The following is a 19,931-nucleotide window of genomic DNA, read 5'->3' as shown; positions in this document are numbered from 1 at the left end:
CGGTCCCGTTGTTTTGTAGGCAACATTTTATTTACTGACTGACCCATTCACTATAGGCAGCTAACCAGCAGTGTATACACCAAACCAACACTGTGACGTCAGCAACAAAATGGTGCCGCCCATGTTCATAAATGCTACATAAATGGACATTACAAATCGTTTTTTCTTAGAAACGCCTTATTTTTATAACGTGATTTTTTCTGTGGTTTATCTAAATACGAATTTGATGCTATGACTATGTGTTTATCGCTATGCTTCATCTCCACTTTAAGGCCTTAAATTGAGAATTATGAATTTTATACTTTTTTTTTTTTACTTTTTAATACTCTCCTGATTGAGAGAAACTTTTGTCAATTAGGAAGCCGATACCAATTCCTAAACCTGGTAGATCCAGAACAGATCTGTTACTTTAACTGAACAGTAAAGACTGATCCAGAACAGATCTGATACTTTAACTGAGCAGTACTACAGACTGATCCAGAACAGATCTGTTACTTTAACTGAGCAGTACTACAGACTGATCCAGAACAGATCTGTTACTTTAACTGAGCAGTACTACAGACTGGTCCAGAACAGATCTGTTACTTTAACTGAGCAGTACTACAGACTGATCCAGAACAGATCTGATACTTTAACTGAACAGTACTACAGACTGATCCAGAACAGATCTGTTACTTTAACTGAGTAGTACTACAGACTGATCCAGAACAGATCTGTTACTTTAACTGAGCAGTACTACAAACTGGTCCAGAACAGATCTGTTACTTTAACTGAGCAGTACTACAGACTGATCCAGAACAGATCTGATACTTTAACTGAGCAGTACTACAGACTGATCCAAAACAGATCTGTTACTTTAACTGAGCAGTACTACAGACTGATCCAGAACAGATCTGTTACTTTAACGGAACAGTAAAGACTGATCCAGAACAGATCTGTTACTTTAACTGAACAGTAAAGACTGATCCAGAACAGATCTGTTACTTTAACTGAACAGTAAAGACTGATCCAGAACAGATCTGTTACTTTAACTGAGCAGTACTACAGACTGATCCAGAACAGATCTGTTACTTTAACTGAGCAGTACTACAGACTGGTCCAGAACAGATCTGTTACTTTTACTGAGCAGTACTACAGACTGATCCAGAACAGATCTGATACTTTAACTGAACAGTACTACAGACTGATCCAGAACAGATCTGATACTTTAACTGAACAGTACTACAGACTGATCCAGAACAGATCTGTTACTTTAACTGAACAGTAAAGACTGATCCAGAACAGATCTGTTACTTTAACTGAACAGTAAAGACTGATCCAGAACAGATCTGTTACTTTGACTGAGCAGTACTACAAACTGGTCCAGAACAGATCTGTTACTTTGACTGAGCAGTACTACAAACTGGTCCAGAACAGATCTGTTACTTTAACTGAACAGTACTACAGACTGATCCAGAACAGATCTGATACTTTAACTGAACAGTACTACAGACTGATCCAGAACAGATCTGATACTTTAACTGAGCAGTACTACAGACTGATCCAGAACAGATCTGATACTTTAACTGAGCAGTACTACAGACTGATCCAGAACAGATCTGTTACTTTAACTGAGCAGTACTACAGACTGGTCCAGAACAGATCTGTTACTTTAACTGAGCAGTACTACAGACTGGTCCAGAACAGATCTGTTACTTTAACTGAGCAGTACTACAGACTGATCCAGAACAGATCTGATACTTTAACTGAACAGTACTACAGACTGATCCAGAACAGATCTGTTACTTTAACTGAGCAGTACTACAGACTGATCCAGAACAGATCTGTTACTTTAACTGAGCAGTACTACAAACTGGTCCAGAACAGATCTGTTACTTTAACTGAACAGTACTACAGACTGATCCAGAACAGATCTGATACTTTAACTGAGCAGTACTACAGACTGATCCAGAACAGATCCGTTACTTTAACTGAGCAGTACTACAGACTGATCCAGAACAGATCTGTTACTTTAACGGAACAGTAAAGACTGATCCAGAACAGATCTGTTACTTTAACTGAACAGTAAAGACTGATCCAGAACAGATCTGTTACTTTAACTGAACAGTAAAGACTGATCCAGAACAGATCTGTTACTTTAACTGAGCAGTACTACAGACTGATCCAGAACAGATCTGTTACTTTAACTGAGCAGTACTACAGACTGGTCCAGAACAGATCTGTTACTTTTACTGAGCAGTACTACAGACTGATCCAGAACAGATCTGATACTTTAACTGAACAGTACTACAGACTGATCCAGAACAGATCTGATACTTTAACTGAACAGTACTACAGACTGATCCAGAACAGATCTGTTACTTTAACTGAACAGTAAAGACTGATCCAGAACAGATCTGTTACTTTAACTGAACAGTAAAGACTGATCCAGAACAGATCTGTTACTTTGACTGAGCAGTACTACAAACTGGTTCAGAACAGATCTGTTACTTTGACTGAGCAGTACTACAAACTGGTCCAGAACAGATCTGTTACTTTAACTGAACAGTACTACAGACTGATCCAGAACAGATCTGATACTTTAACTGAACAGTACTACAGACTGATCCAGAACAGATCTGATACTTTAACTGAGCAGTACTACAGACTGATCCAGAACAGATCTGATACTTTAACTGAGCAGTACTACAGACTGATCCAGAACAGATCTGTTACTTTAACTGAGCAGTACTACAGACTGGTCCAGAACAGACCTGTTACTTTAACGGAACAGTAAAGACTGATCCAGAACAGATCTGTTACTTTAACTGAACAGTAAAGACTGATCCAGAACAGATCTGTTACTTTAACTGAACAGTAAAGACTGATCCAGAACAGATCTGTTACTTTAACTGAGCAGTACTACAGACTGATCCAGAACAGATCTGTTACTTTAACTGAGCAGTACTACAGACTGGTCCAGAACAGATCTGTTACTTTTACTGAGCAGTACTACAGACTGATCCAGAACAGATCTGATACTTTAACTGAACAGTACTACAGACTGATCCAGAACAGATCTGATACTTTAACTGAACAGTACTACAGACTGATCCAGAACAGATCTGTTACTTTAACTGAACAGTAAAGACTGATCCAGAACAGATCTGTTACTTTGACTGAGCAGTACTACAAACTGGTCCAGAACAGATCTGTTACTTTGACTGAGCAGTACTACAAACTGGTCCAGAACAGATCTGTTACTTTAACTGAACAGTACTACAGACTGATCCAGAACAGATCTGTTACTTTAACTGAGCAGTACTACAAACTGATCCAGAACAGATCTGATACTTTAACTGAGCAGTACTACAGACTGATCCAGAACAGATCTGATACTTTAACTGAGCAGTACTACAGACTGATCCAGAACAGATCTGTTACTTTAACTGAGCAGTACTACAGACTGGTCCAGAACAGATCTGTTACTTTAACTGAGCAGTACTACAGACTGGTCCAGAACAGATCTGTTACTTTAACTGAGCAGTACTACAGACTGGTCCAGAACAGATCTGTTACTTTAACTGCGCAGTAAAGACTGATTCAGAACAGATCTGTTACTTTAACTGAGCAGTACTACAGACTGATCCAGAACAGATCTGTTACTTTAACTGAGCAGTACTACAGACTGATCCAGAACAGATCTGTTACTTTAACTGAACAGTACTACAGACTGGTCCAGAACAGATCTGTTCCTTTAACTGAGCAGTACTACAGACTGATCCAGAACAGATCTGTTACTTTAACTGAGCAGTACTACAGACTGATCCAGAACAGATCTGTTACTTTAACTGAGCAGTACTACAGACTGATCCAGAACAGATCTGTTACTTTAACTGAACAGTACTACAGACTGATCCAGAACAGATCTGTTACTTTAACTGAGCAGTACTACAGACTGATCCAGAACAGATCTGTTCCTTTAACTGAGCAGTACTACAGACTGATCCAGAACAGATCTGTTCCTTTAACTGAGCAGTACTACAGACTGATCCAGAACAGATCTGTTCCTTTAACTGATCAGTACTACAGACTGATCCAGAACAGATCTGTTCCTTTAACTGAGCAGTACTACAGACTGATCCAGAACAGATATGTTACTTTAACTGAGCAGTACTACAGACTGATCCAGAACAGATCTGTTCCTTTAACTGAGCAGTACTACAGACTGATCCAGAACAGATCTGTTCCTTTAACTGAGCAGTACTACAGACTGATCCAGAACAGATCTGTTCCTTTAACTGATCAGTACTACAGACTGATCCAGAACAGATCTGTTCCTTTAACTGAGCAGTACTACAGACTGATCCAGAACAGATATGTTACTTTAACTGAGCAGTACTAGTACAGACTGGTCCAGAACAGATCTGATCTGTTACTGAACAGTACTACACAGACTGATCCAGAATAGATCTGATACTTTAACTGAACAGTAAAGACTTAACACCATTAGTTTGGGGTCATCATGGAACAAAGATTATTGAGTGATATTCGATAGAAAGATGGAATGATTCCATGTACCCAGAAATGCAGAAGAATCAAGTTACTTTGCTCCGATTTTTCCAACATTGTGGCCTGGAATCCAATACTAGCGCTGGGTATCTGTGTGCATCCCTGATGCCACGCTACGGTCAACTCTAGTCATCCGTTTAAATTACGCATGGTTCCCTGGACGATGATATTATTCTGCCATTTCCAGCCCCCTGAATCGAATCACCGGCCAAGCCGCCTGTCGACAACACGGTAATTCAGAATGATTATTATGAGGCAAATGATTTTACACAGCGTCAAGAGGAATCTGCACCAACTAGAAGAAATTAAAGCGAGGAGGAATCTTGCTTTTACAATAAGACACACTCGTCGTACGATGAGGAAACTGTGGTCTGCGTGAATAATCACTGCGGTCTCTCGTAGGCAGAAACTAAGAGGAGTTTGTCTCCAATCTACCCGAGGAATTACTTTCCACGTGTAAGAGATGGTCAGAATCACAACACCAGGAGAAGCATAGCTAATGTAGGGCTCCGTGGATTTAAAAACCTAGCAGGAAAATTTACATTTGCGTTAGCAGAGCGCCTGGGAATGGAACTACATGAAAGTTGGAATTACAAATGAAACAAACAGTCAGTCTGATGTCTTTTTTTTTTTTTCTTTTTTTTTTTTAACTTTATTTTTTAGCGTTTATCGCTTTTCTGGTCAAGCATGACCGACAGAAACAGGTTGAAATGGGATGTAGAGCAGGGGAAGACATTCTGAGAGATGACGGCGGGTCCGGGAATCGAACTCGTGTCCCCCAGATCCGTAACGAGCACGGTTTTCCCCGACGCAGAGATAGCGCCGAGATATGCGGTGAGCTACGGGAGCTCCCCCCAGTCTGATGTCTTTCAAGCTAAAAGGTAAAGATGTTGTGCAAACATGACCACTCATTTTACACTCAGGAGCTCATTTCTATTTGAGCTGATCTCCGAGCTCATTTGATATCATATATATAATAATATATATATATTTTTATATCTATGTATTTCATGACTCAAGCTATGTCATGTGTGCCTATTCATCTGGTCTTTTAAACGAGGTCCACAATGGAAATATATATATATATTTTTTTACTTTATTGTGTCAACCTCGTTATTGATTGTCGAAATAAACTAAACTAATCTGTGATGTCTGACTTGTGTATACCTCCATTAATAATTCATTGTAAAACACAGGTGACAGTGGCAGTATTCAGGTTGAGTTTCTAGGGATGAGAGTACATCTTCTGGGTTTAGAACGGATTGCACTGAACCACATTATGAAGCTCACATGGACGCACGGGTTCAGAAAAACCTACGTGCCCACAAAGTCAATGTCCTTCATATCACAGGAGATGCATTGGAATCTGTATATTGTATAATTGGCATTGGCATCACAGATTAGGATCTTCAATCTCTAGATTCAAGGCTTCGTGAAGGCCATTCATTTCATGCTCATATTAAATACTGATTGGATTATCCTTGAAGAACCGTAAGCGTAACATATACTGTATGGATTCTTAAATTGACTTGTAAAACCCATTAACTGGCCAACAGGATAAACATTCAAGATTGTTATAAGAAGAAAATACAAACAACTGCAACCTTTGTGATAGGCCCCTCCCGTTGCCACGCCCCCTTTTAGCGAATTAACATGATGAACACACAAACATAGCTTCACACACAGGACCTCCATGACCAATATCAGCCTCCTAGGGCGAAACCTGTAGCCACTAGAGGGTGGAGAACTCTTTGTGGACCAACCGACCGACAAGAGTGACCTACAGAGCTGCTGGTCGCAGCTAGAAACCGCTGCACTGCTGTAATAACTGCAGCTCAGCCAAACAGGTAGACATTAGTGTTGAACCATTATGACCCCCCCCCCCCCCCCCATGGGAGCTGACATATTCTTTCTGCTCAAAATCACATAAGCCGGCCAGCCTGCATGCTTACTATTCTGCCAGCACAGGCTCCCAGTAACAGGCTCTGGGTACCTCGAGACCTACATTACCCAGCATGAACCGGGCCGCTGTAATGATGAACACAGATGATGAAAACAAAGCTGATGTCGGAAGGTTAACATTCGGTAGTGTGGTAGTGAAAGGGTTAACCTTCAGTAGTGTGGTAGTGAAAGGGTTAACCTTCGGTAGTGTGGTAGTGAAAGGTTAACCTTCTGTAGTGTGGTAGTGAAAGGTTAACCGTCTGTAGTGTGGTAGTGAAAGGGTTAACCTTCGGTAGTGTGGTAGTGAAAGGGTTAATCTTCGGTAGTGTGGTAGTGAAAGGTTAACATTCTGTAGTGAAAGGGTTAACCTTCTGTAGTGTGGTAGTGAAAGGGTTAACCTTCTGTAGTGCGGTAGTGAAAGGTTAACCTTATGTAGTGTGGTAGTGAAAGGTTAACCTTCTGTAGTGTGGTAGTGAAAGGTTAACCTTCGGTAGTGTGGTAGTGAAAGGATTAACCTTCTGTAGTGAGGTAGTGAAAGGTTAACCTTCGGTAGTGTGGTAGTGAAAGGGTTAACCTTCTGTAGTGTGGTAGTGAAATGGTTAACCTTCTGTAGTGTGGTAGTAAAATGGTTAACCTTCTGTAATATGGCAGTGAAAGGTTAACCGTCTGTAGTGTGGTAGTAAAATGGTTAACCTTCTGTAGTGTTGTAGTGAAATGGTTAACCTTCTATAGTATGGTAGTGAAAGGGTTAACCTTCGGTAGTGTGGTGGTGAAAGGGTTAAATTAAGAAAATTCTGTTGGATAGATATTTGGACATTTCAACAGCTTGAATATTATGCCTGGGGTTTGAAAATACTACAGAGAACTAATCCTCCCTAATCCAGTTTACAAATGATTTCACACCACCCTTAGTATTAGACATGAACAGAATATTATTAAATAGTGTCTCGGGTATAGAATCTAATCACCAGAGCTGCTCACCATATCTCGCTAGATGTTCCCCATGTTAACACTTCCTCCAGTCAAACCTCCTTCCAATTTGCTGCTCCCAGCAGTTGGAACGAGATGCAAAAGACAAATTGATCCCCCTCACTACTTTTAACACTTTCAATGTCCAAAACATGATAAGACGTTTTATCAGCCCAATGCCTGAATGCCCACAACGACAATTAGCGTTTAATTTTTTTATTAGCGATCTGAATTCATATTTCATCAACCGAGTCTCCCGTTGGTATGCAGCCCCTGTAGGAGCTCAGATGTGGGGAAAAAAACCCTATCGTCTCCCAGATGGTAATGCACCCTTTTGGAATGGACTCAATGAAAATGGATGAGAAAAGAAAAATCCGGAATCCACATTTTAATTCTCAGGCATGTAACCCGAGCCGATCGGATTCATTGTGGAGCCTCAGAACAGCGTGGAATACATATGTACAGTATGTAGCGTTGGATCAATAAAAGCGATCGATTTTTGGAATGGCGATCAGGAATTGGAATGATCTTTTTGGAGAACATCTGATCTGAAGTAAGGAATCTATTTTACAAGTCTTGGGATAATCAGAGTTGTATTCGCTGAGATCTCAGCGTTCGCCCTATGTGTGTGTGTGTGTGTGTGGGCGATCGCTTTGAGGAAATCAGAGAATAGATTTTTCAGATCGCCTATATAGCGTGCATACGTTCACATATACTATCGATAATCTAGTGTTTATTTGAAAACTATTCATAAATAGGCCGAAAAATGACAACTTTTTGTGTATTCTAGATATTCCGGTAAAGGGCGATTATCATGGAATATTTATATTTTCCTTGAAAACGAGGGCTTTTCAAAATGCTATAAAACGAAAATGAACCGATAAAAAAACAATCCGCTTCGACAATGTTGACTGGAAAACGAGTCTTTGGCTGGCACTCAAAGTGTTAACAGCCGCTGACGGGTGTTTACTGTCCTTTCACAGGCCGCCGGTGCACATTTCCGAGCCCCGACTGCGACTACGGGCGAAGCTGAAGTTACCTGCGTCTGCAGGCGAGCCACGATCTCCTTGCGAGCCTTCATGACGGAGTCCAGCTTGCCGGTGACCATGATGGACAGGCCCTGGTCCTTGGCCAGAGACAGCTCGATGTGGGCCCCCGTCCGCTGCATGATGTCCAGGCACACCTTAGCCTCCTCGCCCTCCCCGAACTGGCTGTTGTCCTTGTAGCGACGCTCCTCCAGGGGCACGTGGAACACCTAGGGAGGGAGAGAGAGAGAGAGAGAGAGAGAGAGAGAGAGAGAGAGAGAGAGAGAGAGAGAGAGATTCATATCGCAGGCTATGATCTCGTTTGATTATTTTCCTAGGGACAAATAATATCGATCAGCAATGCCGTCGCTGAGAGAGCTAGATTCGTACCGTTGTCCTCCCAGGGGAAAACAGGATGACAACTCAGCACAAGATAGAATATCACTTTGGGGTTTTCTTTTGCTTTGATCACTTGAGTCATCAGATCTTCCTCGTAAAAAGAGCCCCACTTATTAGTGGTGGTTATTGGTGGTGGTTAGTGGTGGTGGTTACTAGTGGTGGTTAGTGGTGGTTAGTGGGGGCTGCCCATTGTGGTACCTGCTCTGAGCTGGTTGTGGCTTAACCATTTCACTACCACACTACAGAAGGTTAACCATTTCCCTACCACACCATAACGGGTCCGTTAACCCTTTCACTACCACACTACAGAAGGTTAAGAGTGTGTAGTGAAAGGGTTAACCTTCTATGGTTTGGTAGTGAAAGGGTTAAAGCGACCAGCATGGGTTTGAGCATTAGTCAAAGATGCCACCTTCTCGTATCACATCTAACATCACAGACGCATGATTGCAGAGCAACAACACTATTTTTATAGCAGGACATTCAACATTAGCTACCACTAATTGAGCCATTGAGTTACTTCCACTCCCTGTGTACACATTGCATGCACGCATAGTCCATCTTAAACCTCTGGACTCTGTATATGACTCAGCTCTGGTGAGTTGCTGGTGACAGATATGAAACTCACCATTGTGTCCTGTATGATATTTGATATTTATCATTGTGTCTAATTTTCTGTGAATATTGATGCTTTATTGTGTACCGTTTTGTATTTGTATGATCATCATTTCTGTAATGAGGGAAAACCTCAGAAACAGATGAAGGCCCTACCTGGGTGATGACCGACGCCTTGATGGGTCTGATCTTGCTGCCCCAGGCCCCCACCGGCTCCCCAGACTTCTCCCCCGGAGCGCCCTTCTCCGGGAGGGGAGGGAAGGCCTCCAGGTAGGTGGGGATGTAGGCCTCATCCTCCAGTGCCCCGCCTGCAGCGGAGAGGGGTGGGTGTGTGAGAGAGAGAGAGAGAGAGAGAGAGAGACGGGCAGAGGAAGTACAATATAAGTAAGGGATAATGTATAGCTACGAGGTCATTGTCGCAAAATAATTGACCGACACGGAGTTTAAAATACCGAGGCGCCTCGCCGAGGCACCTCGGCGAGGTGAACGTCAGTGAAGGTCAATTATTTTGCGACAATGATCGAGTATAGCTATACATTATCCCGCTTATTACATGGCTAACTTACTAACAATATACCTAATTCATTTTACATCGACAAGACGAGATCAAATGCAGACGCAGTTCTGTTCTGGCTCCGCTGTCATCGTCACACACATTCCCCTGTCAGCAGGTGTGTCTGATTGGCTGCACTGATGCAGTGTGTCAGTGGGCTTGATTGCGAACAGCGGTCATTATTGTTCGGCAGAGGTCCGTTATCGAGTAATAACGGACCTCTGACGAGCGCTATTGACCAATCACAAGCAAGCATTTCGGCGAATGTAATGTAATAAGATAAGATATTCTTTTATTGATCCCCTTGGGGAAATTCAGGCATCATAGCAGCATGGGGGAGGTGGGAGGGGAGGTACAGGTAATAATAATAAACTTTATTTGTATAGCACCTTTCATACAGAAACTGCAGCTCAAAGTGCTAGTAGAAGGTAGTAGAAGACATACAGGTACAGGTCACAGAATTAGAGTGGAGAAGTAAAAAATAGAATAAAAAGGCAGTGTAAACAATATACAATATAATTAACTCTGGACATGCGCAACAAGGTGCGAGATGAGGGTATGTATGCCTTCTCAGTTATTTTGACCTACAATAAATATAGTTGCAATATATAATCGAATAATCTAAATCTAATCCAATATATAATCTAAAAAAAACGAAATGCTAAAATGCTAAATATATAATCTAATAATCCAATAGTTTAAATCGAATGTAATATATAATCTAAAAATGCTAAAAGCTAAATATATGCTCTGATGAAGTATACAGTATTCACATAAGATGCGGTATGCATAACATCACGGTGACCAATCGCAGCCACTCTTATTGTCTGGGACCAAATACGGCCACGCCCCATTCCCAGTAAAAAGTGGGAATCTCTAGAATGGGTTTCGGGGCGACGCTGTATACGGAAGTGGCTCTCAAGGTGACGATTAGACAACCCTTTCTGTTGTCAGTAGATGGCAGCATTGGTTTAAAATTAAAAGGTGAAAATGTTGAAAACTACATGAATACATTTCCCAAGAGCGTTAGCACAGGTCACAGGTCACTGGGATGTGTCTATTCTTCGACCTGATCTGAACAGCGGTAAACTATTACTGCGGCGTCAGTATAGCGACCGCGAATGGTAAACTAATTATCTTAACAAAAGTGCGCTGGTAGCGTTACATATGTTGTCTAAAGGGGGACATATGGTACAATTTAAGATTTTAATGATAATCTGCATATAAAGGACAACACAAAGCATTGTTAATTTGTAAAAAAAAACTCAATGAAAACGGTAATATTCGCTATCGTTATGAAAATGTGCTAGAATCCTATAAAAAAGTGGACGCATTTGGTCTACGTTCCGTTAAGTATATTGTCCTTTTAGGTGGGAGTCAGCTACTAGGGCTTATCAAAATAAATGGTTTGGTTCCGGTTGCCGACCGACCCTGCCGATTTAGGTGCGACCCAATTTATTTTACGAGTAATCTTTCTAAAAGAAAATTATAAATAAAATTTAAAAAAATTAATATATATACTGTATATATATTTTTTTTTTACAAGAAACTTTCATAGAAATCTTAGTCAAACCTTTAGTATTATGGATATTAAACATGCTGGCAGAGTACATGCATCCATGTTGTCGTGAACATTTTAATTAAATAAAGAAATTCCCTATGGCCTTAACTGACAACCAACAGGAACCAAACAATTAATTTTGTTAGGCCTAGGTTCCTAGATGGAAGTATGTGACACTTCCATCGCTGAAGCCATATTACATACATTTAGTCATTTAGCTGATGCTTTTATGCAAAGCGATTTACAGATTGTGAACAACAAGTCAGCAGGAAGGGCACCTCTCAGGCAGCTAGGGGTCAGTGGTGTTGTCCGTCAAATAGCATCAAGCTTGAGTGTTACACTCTGAGTGCATAGTAGTATAGACATATTGGCATGATATGGTGTAGTATAAGTATATTAGCATAGTAGTATAATAATAATACATTTTATTTGGTGGCGCCTTTCAGGACACCCAAGGTCAGAAAAAAAACACTTACAGCACCTTTTAATTGTCACGGCCAAGAAGAGACTAAAAAGGACGCATCAGGCTTTTCATAGTGTATAGCTGTGAGTAGCGGGACGCACCGATCCGACTTTTTCAGTCCCGATATCGATACCGATACCTGGGCTTTGAGTATCGGCCGATACCGAGTACCGTTCCGATACCCATTGTTCAATTAATAAACTGTATGCCTCACTGTGTGGAAGAGACTGGGATCATTCTTTTGTGCAAGGCACACATCGGGCTTGACTTAAAACATTACTTTCCTAACTTAGTGAAACCAAATTGAACAAATGAACACATAAATAAATAAATGTACAGTTATTTATTATTAAAATAAAAAATAAAAAGAATAGTGCTGTCAATCGATTAAAATAGTTAATCGCATGATTGTCCATAGTTAACTCGCGATTAATCGCAAATTAATCACATTTTTTTTTTTTTTTATCTACCTTAAACGGATATTTTTCAAGTTCCAAGTTTTAACACTTATCAACGTGAGAGTCAACAAATGCTTGCTTTATGCAGCCATTTAACACAAAAGGATGACCCTCATGCATTGCAAATTTGCATCAAATTCAAAACAGAGTGATGCAAATAAAGTGTGCATGAAATAATAGGGGAAAGAAAACGTTAGGAACTTGTTACATTCACCCACACAAGGGCTGAGTACTCACACACCCCCCTCTCTCTCTCTCACACACACACTCTCCCAGCTCTCTTTCTCTCTTGCCCCTTCCTCATCTCTCTCACCCCCCCTCTCTCTCTCTATATATATATCTCACACACACACACACACACACACACACACACACACACACACACACACACACACACACACACACACACACACACACACACACACACACACACACACACACACACACACACACACACACACACACACACACACACACACACACACACACACACACACACACACACACACACACACACACACACACACACACACACACACACACACACACACACACACACTTTAGAAACAAACATAGTATCAATGAGAGCATCAATAATACACCTGAGTGAAGTCTAGTAAAAAATAATAATAATAATAATAATAATAATAATAATAATAATAATAATAATAATAATAATAATAATAATAATAATAATAATAATAATAATAATAATAATAATAATAATAATAATAATAATAATAATAATAATAATAATAATAATAATAATAATAATAATAATAATAATAATAATAATAATTTCTTAAAAGTTTATCGTGAGTTAAAAAAAATAGTGGCGTTAATAGAATCAGGCGATAACGCGTTAATACCACGTTAACTTTGACAGCCTTAAAAAATAATAATAATAATAAAAAACTAAAAATTCAAAAACATTTGTTTTAATTGTCCCTGATACCCGATCTAGCTATTTCAGTCATATCGGGGGCCAATATCCAATATCAATATCGGGGCATCCCTAGCTGTGAGCGTGATAAAAACAACACCAGTTACCTGTAATCACCTGCTCCTGGAGCCCGCTGCGGTGCTCAGCGAAGCTCTCCGGGGTCAACACGGCCACAGAGCTCATGGTTCAAGTACCGATATCCCACTGGGAGAGAGAGAGAGAGAGAGAGAGAGAGAGAGAGAGAATACAAGACATACATAAATAAAATAGAAATCACAAAAAGCTCCAAAGTCCTCTCAGGAAGGGAACAATGCCCCTGAAATATGCATTATTCGTTAAGTTGGTAGGGTTGGGGGAATAAGCCTGTATTTTGAAAAAGGCCAACATTTGGAAGAGTCAGACAAGAAGATACGATACGAATTTCCTCTCTGTGCGTTCAGCAGAAAGCTATCTGGCTGCATGTTAGCCTAGCTTTTCACAAATGAATGGAAGAGGATACGGACCAGCTAGCCTAGCTGCCAAAAACACCACTCTCCCGGGTTTTAAGCTAGTGGTCCGTATCTGCTTCCATTAATTTGCGCTAAGCTAGGCTAGCTTGCAGCTTTCTACTGAACGCACAGAGAGGACATTGGTATCTAGCCTCAACTACTGCAATGCACTGTTACAGTAGCTCCTTTACTGGCGGCTACCACCACCAAGCCACTTCAACTCATACAGAACGCAGCAGCCCGCATGATCTCCAACCTACCAAAGTCAGCCCATGTTACCCCACTTGTTAGAGAGCTGCACTGGCTTCCCATCGCTACACATCCATCGCTTCAAGGTCCTTGACATGGCATACCGTGCAGTGAGGGGAACGGCTCCCCCCAACCTCTGGTCAATGGTCTCTAACTACACACCCTCAAGAGTAAGACCCCTACGCTCTGCATCTTCTGGCAGCCTCAGACCCACTCCTATCAAGAGCTCCTCAAAACAAAGCAGGCTATTTTCGGTCCTCGCTCCACAACGGTGGAACAGACTCCCCACCACAGTCAGGACAGCCGAAACCCGGACAATTTTCCCCCAGTCGACTAAAAACACACCTCTTCAAACAATATATATATAAAAGAAAACTTACGGTCTTTTACTATTATGTACTTTACTACTATACTTATACTACTACCTATCGTGCTAATATGTCTATACTACTATGCACTCAGAGTGTAACACTCAAGATCGACACTATTTGACAAACAATACCACTGACCCTTAGCTGCCAAAGATGTACCCTTCCTGCTGACTTGTACGTCGCTTTGGATAAAAGTGTCAGTTAAATGACTAAATGTAATGCATCTTCTAGTCTGACTCTGGAGAAAACTGTAAGCACATTTCCCATAAAGTTGTTGTGTTCCTTTTAAAGCATACAGTCATGGATCCATGCAAAGATATGGATTTTTCCAAAATCGTTGTGTAGTCTGTGTTCTGTGTAGTCTGTGTTCTGTGTGTAGTCTGTGTTCTGTGTGTAGTCTGTGTTCTGTGTAGTCTGTGTTCTGTGTGTAGTCTGTGTTCTGTGTGTAGTCTGTGTTCTGTGTGTAGTCTGTGTTCTGTGTTCTGTGTGTAGTCTGTGTTCTGTGTGTAGTCTGTGTTCTGTGTGTAGTCTGTGTTCTGTGTTTGAGGTAGTCTGTGTTCTGTGTTCTGTGTGTAGTCTGTGTTCTGTGTGTAGTCTGTGTTCTGTGTGTAGTCTGTGTTCTGTGTTTGAGGTAGTCTGTGTTCTGTGTGTAGTCTGTGTTCTGTGTGTAGTCTGTGTTCTGTGTGTAGTCTGTGTTCTGTGTATGAGGTAGTCCGTGTTCTGTGTGTAGTCTGTGTTCTGTGTTTGAGGTAGTCTGTGTTCTGTGTTTGAGGTAGTCTGTGTTCTGTGTATGACTGCCTTCTCCCAGCACCCAGAGGAGCAGGCTGCCTCTTGTGACATGGAGACCTTTCCCTGGTGTCTCAATGGCCTGCACCTGAGATACCCCAATTAACACTGCACGCACATCTTTGACAAATATACACATAGCCTCAGGGGCTAGGTTATCCACCCCCCCCCTTTACATGTATAGACCACAGAAGTGATATTCCATTTGACACCTCCCCCTGGTTCAAAAGCTCCTGTACTTCACTGCGGAGATTAGAGACTGTATGGTATTTTGCAGTAAACAACATAAATTCAGCTCAAAGAAATCCTCAGCATCAAATCAGTCTATTAACCATCTGAGACAAAAAAAAATGTGTACACGTATTTTCAAAACAAACACAGACGAGACGTGTAGTTTAGTTGATCTACAAACTACAACCTGCAGCATGTCATAGTGTCATATACTGTAAGTCTTAACGGCAGCTAGGTAGCTAATAGCCAACTGTCATGCTAATAATTGTCAGCTGGAACCTAGCGTAGTGTTAATGAAAAATATTTGCAACTGAAAACAAGCGAATCTAGCTAGCGGTTCGTTGTTCATACTTAAAAAGGTGACTGATGACTCCTTCTTGGGAAATGTAGTAAAAAGAAAAATGCATAAAACATTTGAATTAAAAGTGTGGAACTTCCTAATTTCAGCTTTAAATTAAAACACAATCATCATTATCAACAGCAGTTGCAGTTTGTTTACAACATAGTGAAAGATAATTACTGCAGGAAAAAACATATTCCTGGAGGCACATTTGAACAACGTTAAATTGAAGGTATTTTTAACCAGGGCACTAGTGGAATATCATTTATTTTTTATTTTTTATATCCTCTTTTTCTCCGCCTGATTTTCAATTTTTCTCCCCATCCCAATTTTAGTCGTTATGCCAATTCCCCCCCTCCCCTACCTGGTTGTTGTGCACATGTTCCTCCTACTGGTCGGTACAAGGGAACCCTGAAGTCCACCACATGCTTCCTCCGACACATGTGGAGACAGCCAGTGGCTCTTTTTTCACCTGGCAGCGAGGACTCTCATTGGTGAAGCATAACGTGTGGGAGGTCACGCTGCCTTCACCATTTCCTGCCTTTCGCTGAGCAGGCGCCCAGACCTGACTTGTAGGTCCACAACGCCAGATTACCACCCACGACTTCCCTCCCCCTAACTCAGCCAAACGAGTTAGTATGACGACTGGCCCAAGCCGCAGGGCAATGCTGACTCCGGGAGTCGAGACTGCAGCCTCTTGCATTGGTGACGAGCGCAATCTCCTCTACGCCACCCGACCGCCCAGGTGGAATATCACTTCTACGCTCTATTCATCGTATTCGATTGCAGAAAGATTTAATAAAAAAACAGGCAATTGTAATCAAACAGCAGGTGATTACAGGTAAATGACAACCTTGGCCAATGAGCTGTGGCATTGCACCATACTGTATGGCAAAACACGCCATAAGAATACTATAACTGGACCGTCTAAGATCATATGACAACTGGCTCATGGTGGACTTTGCTTAAACATCTCAGTCTGTGCAGCAAAGTTGTTTTCTGGAAAAGCTGCCATGACAGAATTAAGTCACACAGGTCACTTTGATTAGGGACACTTTGGGGAAACCGTGATTTTGGCAGCAGGTTATGTGCAACAGCAGTCATGTGACAAAGAGTATGTAGCTCTGCTTGAGGAAAAGCTACATGCAAACAGGGCTGGTGATTACACATCGGCAGCTGGCGTGACCAAGGTAACAAAGGAATATTCGCTTATTATGCCTGCCTATAATATTTATGCCAATTGTATGCTCATTTTATGTCCATTATGTCTACATTACTGCTGTGAAGTACTTAGGGCTGCTTCAAAGTATGAAAGGTGCTATACAAACAAATAAAGATTATTATTATTGTACAGACTGAATAATGGCCCCATTACTTTACATTAGTTTTGAGGCAAGCTAGCCAGAGATGCGGGTAAATATCCAGTATGAAGAACAGGCGACAGCATGGATCGAAAGGACAACATGGTCGGTAAGCACAGGAAATAAGGCTAGGGATCCAGATTTCTGAACTTACCCTTAAGAAAACGCTCTGTCGTCTAATTGCATGGAGTAAAAGGGGGTTTACCTGCAAAAGGTCAGTTGCCAGAGAGTCCGTCCAGTTGGTAGCTACCGTAGGTGCTGCAATGTGAGTCTGATGTCTGCTCCTGGGTGCACGAGGGAGGAGAGGAGAGGAGAGAGGTTTTTTTACTACCAGAAAGAAGCAGAACACCGTCAAATAAATGGCTATACAACACTGAGGTTGGGTGAATACCATAGACACATAGAGAGCTGAATTGCACCTCATAAAGCCTGTTCTGATCCACTTCTCTCTTTTCTCACCCCCTTCAATTTCTTTCTTCCATTCTTTCCACTTTTCTTAACATTTCTCTCTACACAAATAGTTAGATTGTTTCTCTATGATTCCATGATTATACACTGCGGTATCGTGGCCAAGTGCAAGACACATGCGTGTGTCACTCACAACAAGCGCATAGAGAGCGCACAACAAACGAAAACAAGCTGTGTCCCCTCTCGAACACCCACCCAACCCCCCCCTGTGTACGACAGTTAAACTCTACCTATTACACACCAACCCAGTGTACCGGCCCCGTGCCCTGTGGGGGGGGGGTGTGACCAGCTACAGCGATAGTTGTTAGATAACCATTTACTACAAGCTCACAATAGCACCAGGGACCTGGCCTCCTGGGGAGCTAATTGGCACCTCTGGTTAGAAGGAGGCAGCATATTCCCACAGGGAGGCGCGCACACGCTCGCACACGCTCACACACACACACACACACACACACACACACACACACACACACACACACACACAATAATAATAATAACGGTTTACCTAATTGCACGTCAAATTACTATGAGATAACATTAAATACACAACGTTATATAACGTTGATTGATTGATTGAAAATGTTAAATTAACAGATTGCAGAATGGGTACAATACAGAATACAGTACAGTTCAATACACACAATTGTTAATAAGGGGAGGCAGACCAGAGAAAGACTTTTGTCTTGTTTACATCAGGGTCCCCCATTTTCAATGCATCATAAATATATATATTTATTATTACCCCCCCCCCCCCCCCCCAACGTGGGCAGGTGTAACGGTATAGCCATCTGAAGGAGCAAGCAAGCTGCCAAGGCGACCTCCATTGCTGATGAAGAAGCTGAATTAGCTAACTCGCTCTAGTCAGCGTTGCCACCTGACAGCTAATCCAACAACAACCCCTGTCTGGTAATACTAACAGAGACGCAACTCATTCATTCGCCTGGAAACAAACGCAAACACGTTAACACCATCAACCATTGATGATTACGATAAGGAGGACTCTGATCGGCAAAAAAAAAAGCCAACCACAGAACGTAAGATGAATTGAAAATGGGGGACCCTGAGGTAAACAAGACGAAAGTCTTTCTCTGGTCTGCATCCCCTTAACAATTGTATGTATTGAGCCGCACTGTACTGTACCCATTCTGCAATCTGTTAAATAAAGTTTTCAATCAATCAATCAATCAATCAATCAAACGTTATCCCAAGATTGCTAGCAGCTAACCTAAACCCAGCTAACCTTAGCTAGTCCTCCTCTTTTAATTTAAGCAAGCTAGTCTCGCCGTGATATATTCGTTCTTCTGATGCGATCCGCGATATTCTCATTAATAAATCAAGTGTGTAAATACAATGCAATAATACAATACCTTACAAGACGAGAATCTAGCAGAGGTTGTTGTCAGTTTGACAGGTGATGACGGTGTAAACACACGGGCTGCACACAGGAGATGTGGGCTGGTCTAGCTGAGGGAGGTGTAGTGGTGACGTCATGGCCGTTTTTAGTGTTCCACCCTCTGTTCCAACCCAATGCATTTCCCCATTGACCATTTCCAAATCGGCTCGTTTAAAGGAAAACTCCAACATTTTGGGAAATTAGCTTATTTGCCATCTACCCTGGAATTAGACAAGAAGATACATACCTCTTTCTTCTCTGTGCATGCAGTAGGAGTAGGAAGACATGCACCGTTAGCCTAGCTTAGCGTCAGTCACTGGAAGTAGGTTCCTCCATTAGCCTAGTTCCCAACGTCTTCCTACTCCTACTGCATGCACAGAGAAGAAAAAGGTATGTATCTTCTTGTCTAACTCCAGGGTAGATGGCAAATAAGCTAATTTCCCCAAATGTTGGAGTGTTCCTTTAAAACAAATAAAGCATTACATTTGCACAGTGTACCTTTCTGTGCTTATTCGTCCACAAGCTATAGCTCAACATGAAAATATTCGCAATTAATCATAAAAAAAGAAAAATTGCCAAATTTGACTTCAACCAAACATGCTTAAAAAATAATGTTAGTGATAGAAGGGAACTCATTTTATGCCAAAAAATGGAAAGCTTTTCAATTTCCATGCGGCAGAATTGTTACAATAGCCGATGTACAATGTACAGTTTCTTCGTAAAATGTATATACTCTCTTCTTTTTTAGACTATTTTTGTATCACAA

At 41.4% G+C, this 19,931-nt stretch overlaps 1 protein-coding gene across 1 annotated transcript in view; it reads right to left on the bottom strand.

Annotated features, from left to right (window-relative positions):
• Positions 1 to 19,222, bottom strand: part of hdlbpb (high density lipoprotein binding protein b) — a 141,574-nt gene extending 122,352 nt beyond the window's left edge. Inside the window, 5 exon segments of the mRNA XM_084312332.1 lie at positions 8,501 to 8,716; positions 9,654 to 9,805; positions 13,583 to 13,679; positions 17,507 to 17,585; positions 19,140 to 19,222. Coding sequence (XP_084168458.1) covers positions 8,501 to 8,716; positions 9,654 to 9,805; positions 13,583 to 13,658 — 444 coding nt within the window. The 5' untranslated portion in view covers positions 13,659 to 13,679; positions 17,507 to 17,585; positions 19,140 to 19,222.
• Positions 19,223 to 19,931: the final 709 nt, after the last annotated feature.

This window comes from Notolepis coatsorum (genome assembly GCF_963971535.1).
Source record: "Notolepis coatsorum genome assembly, chromosome: 4".
Classification (NCBI taxonomy): domain Eukaryota; kingdom Metazoa; phylum Chordata; class Actinopteri; order Aulopiformes; family Paralepididae; genus Notolepis; species Notolepis coatsorum.
The sequence above is the reverse complement of the archived record's forward strand: the minus strand, read 5'-3'. Positions and strand labels throughout refer to the sequence as shown.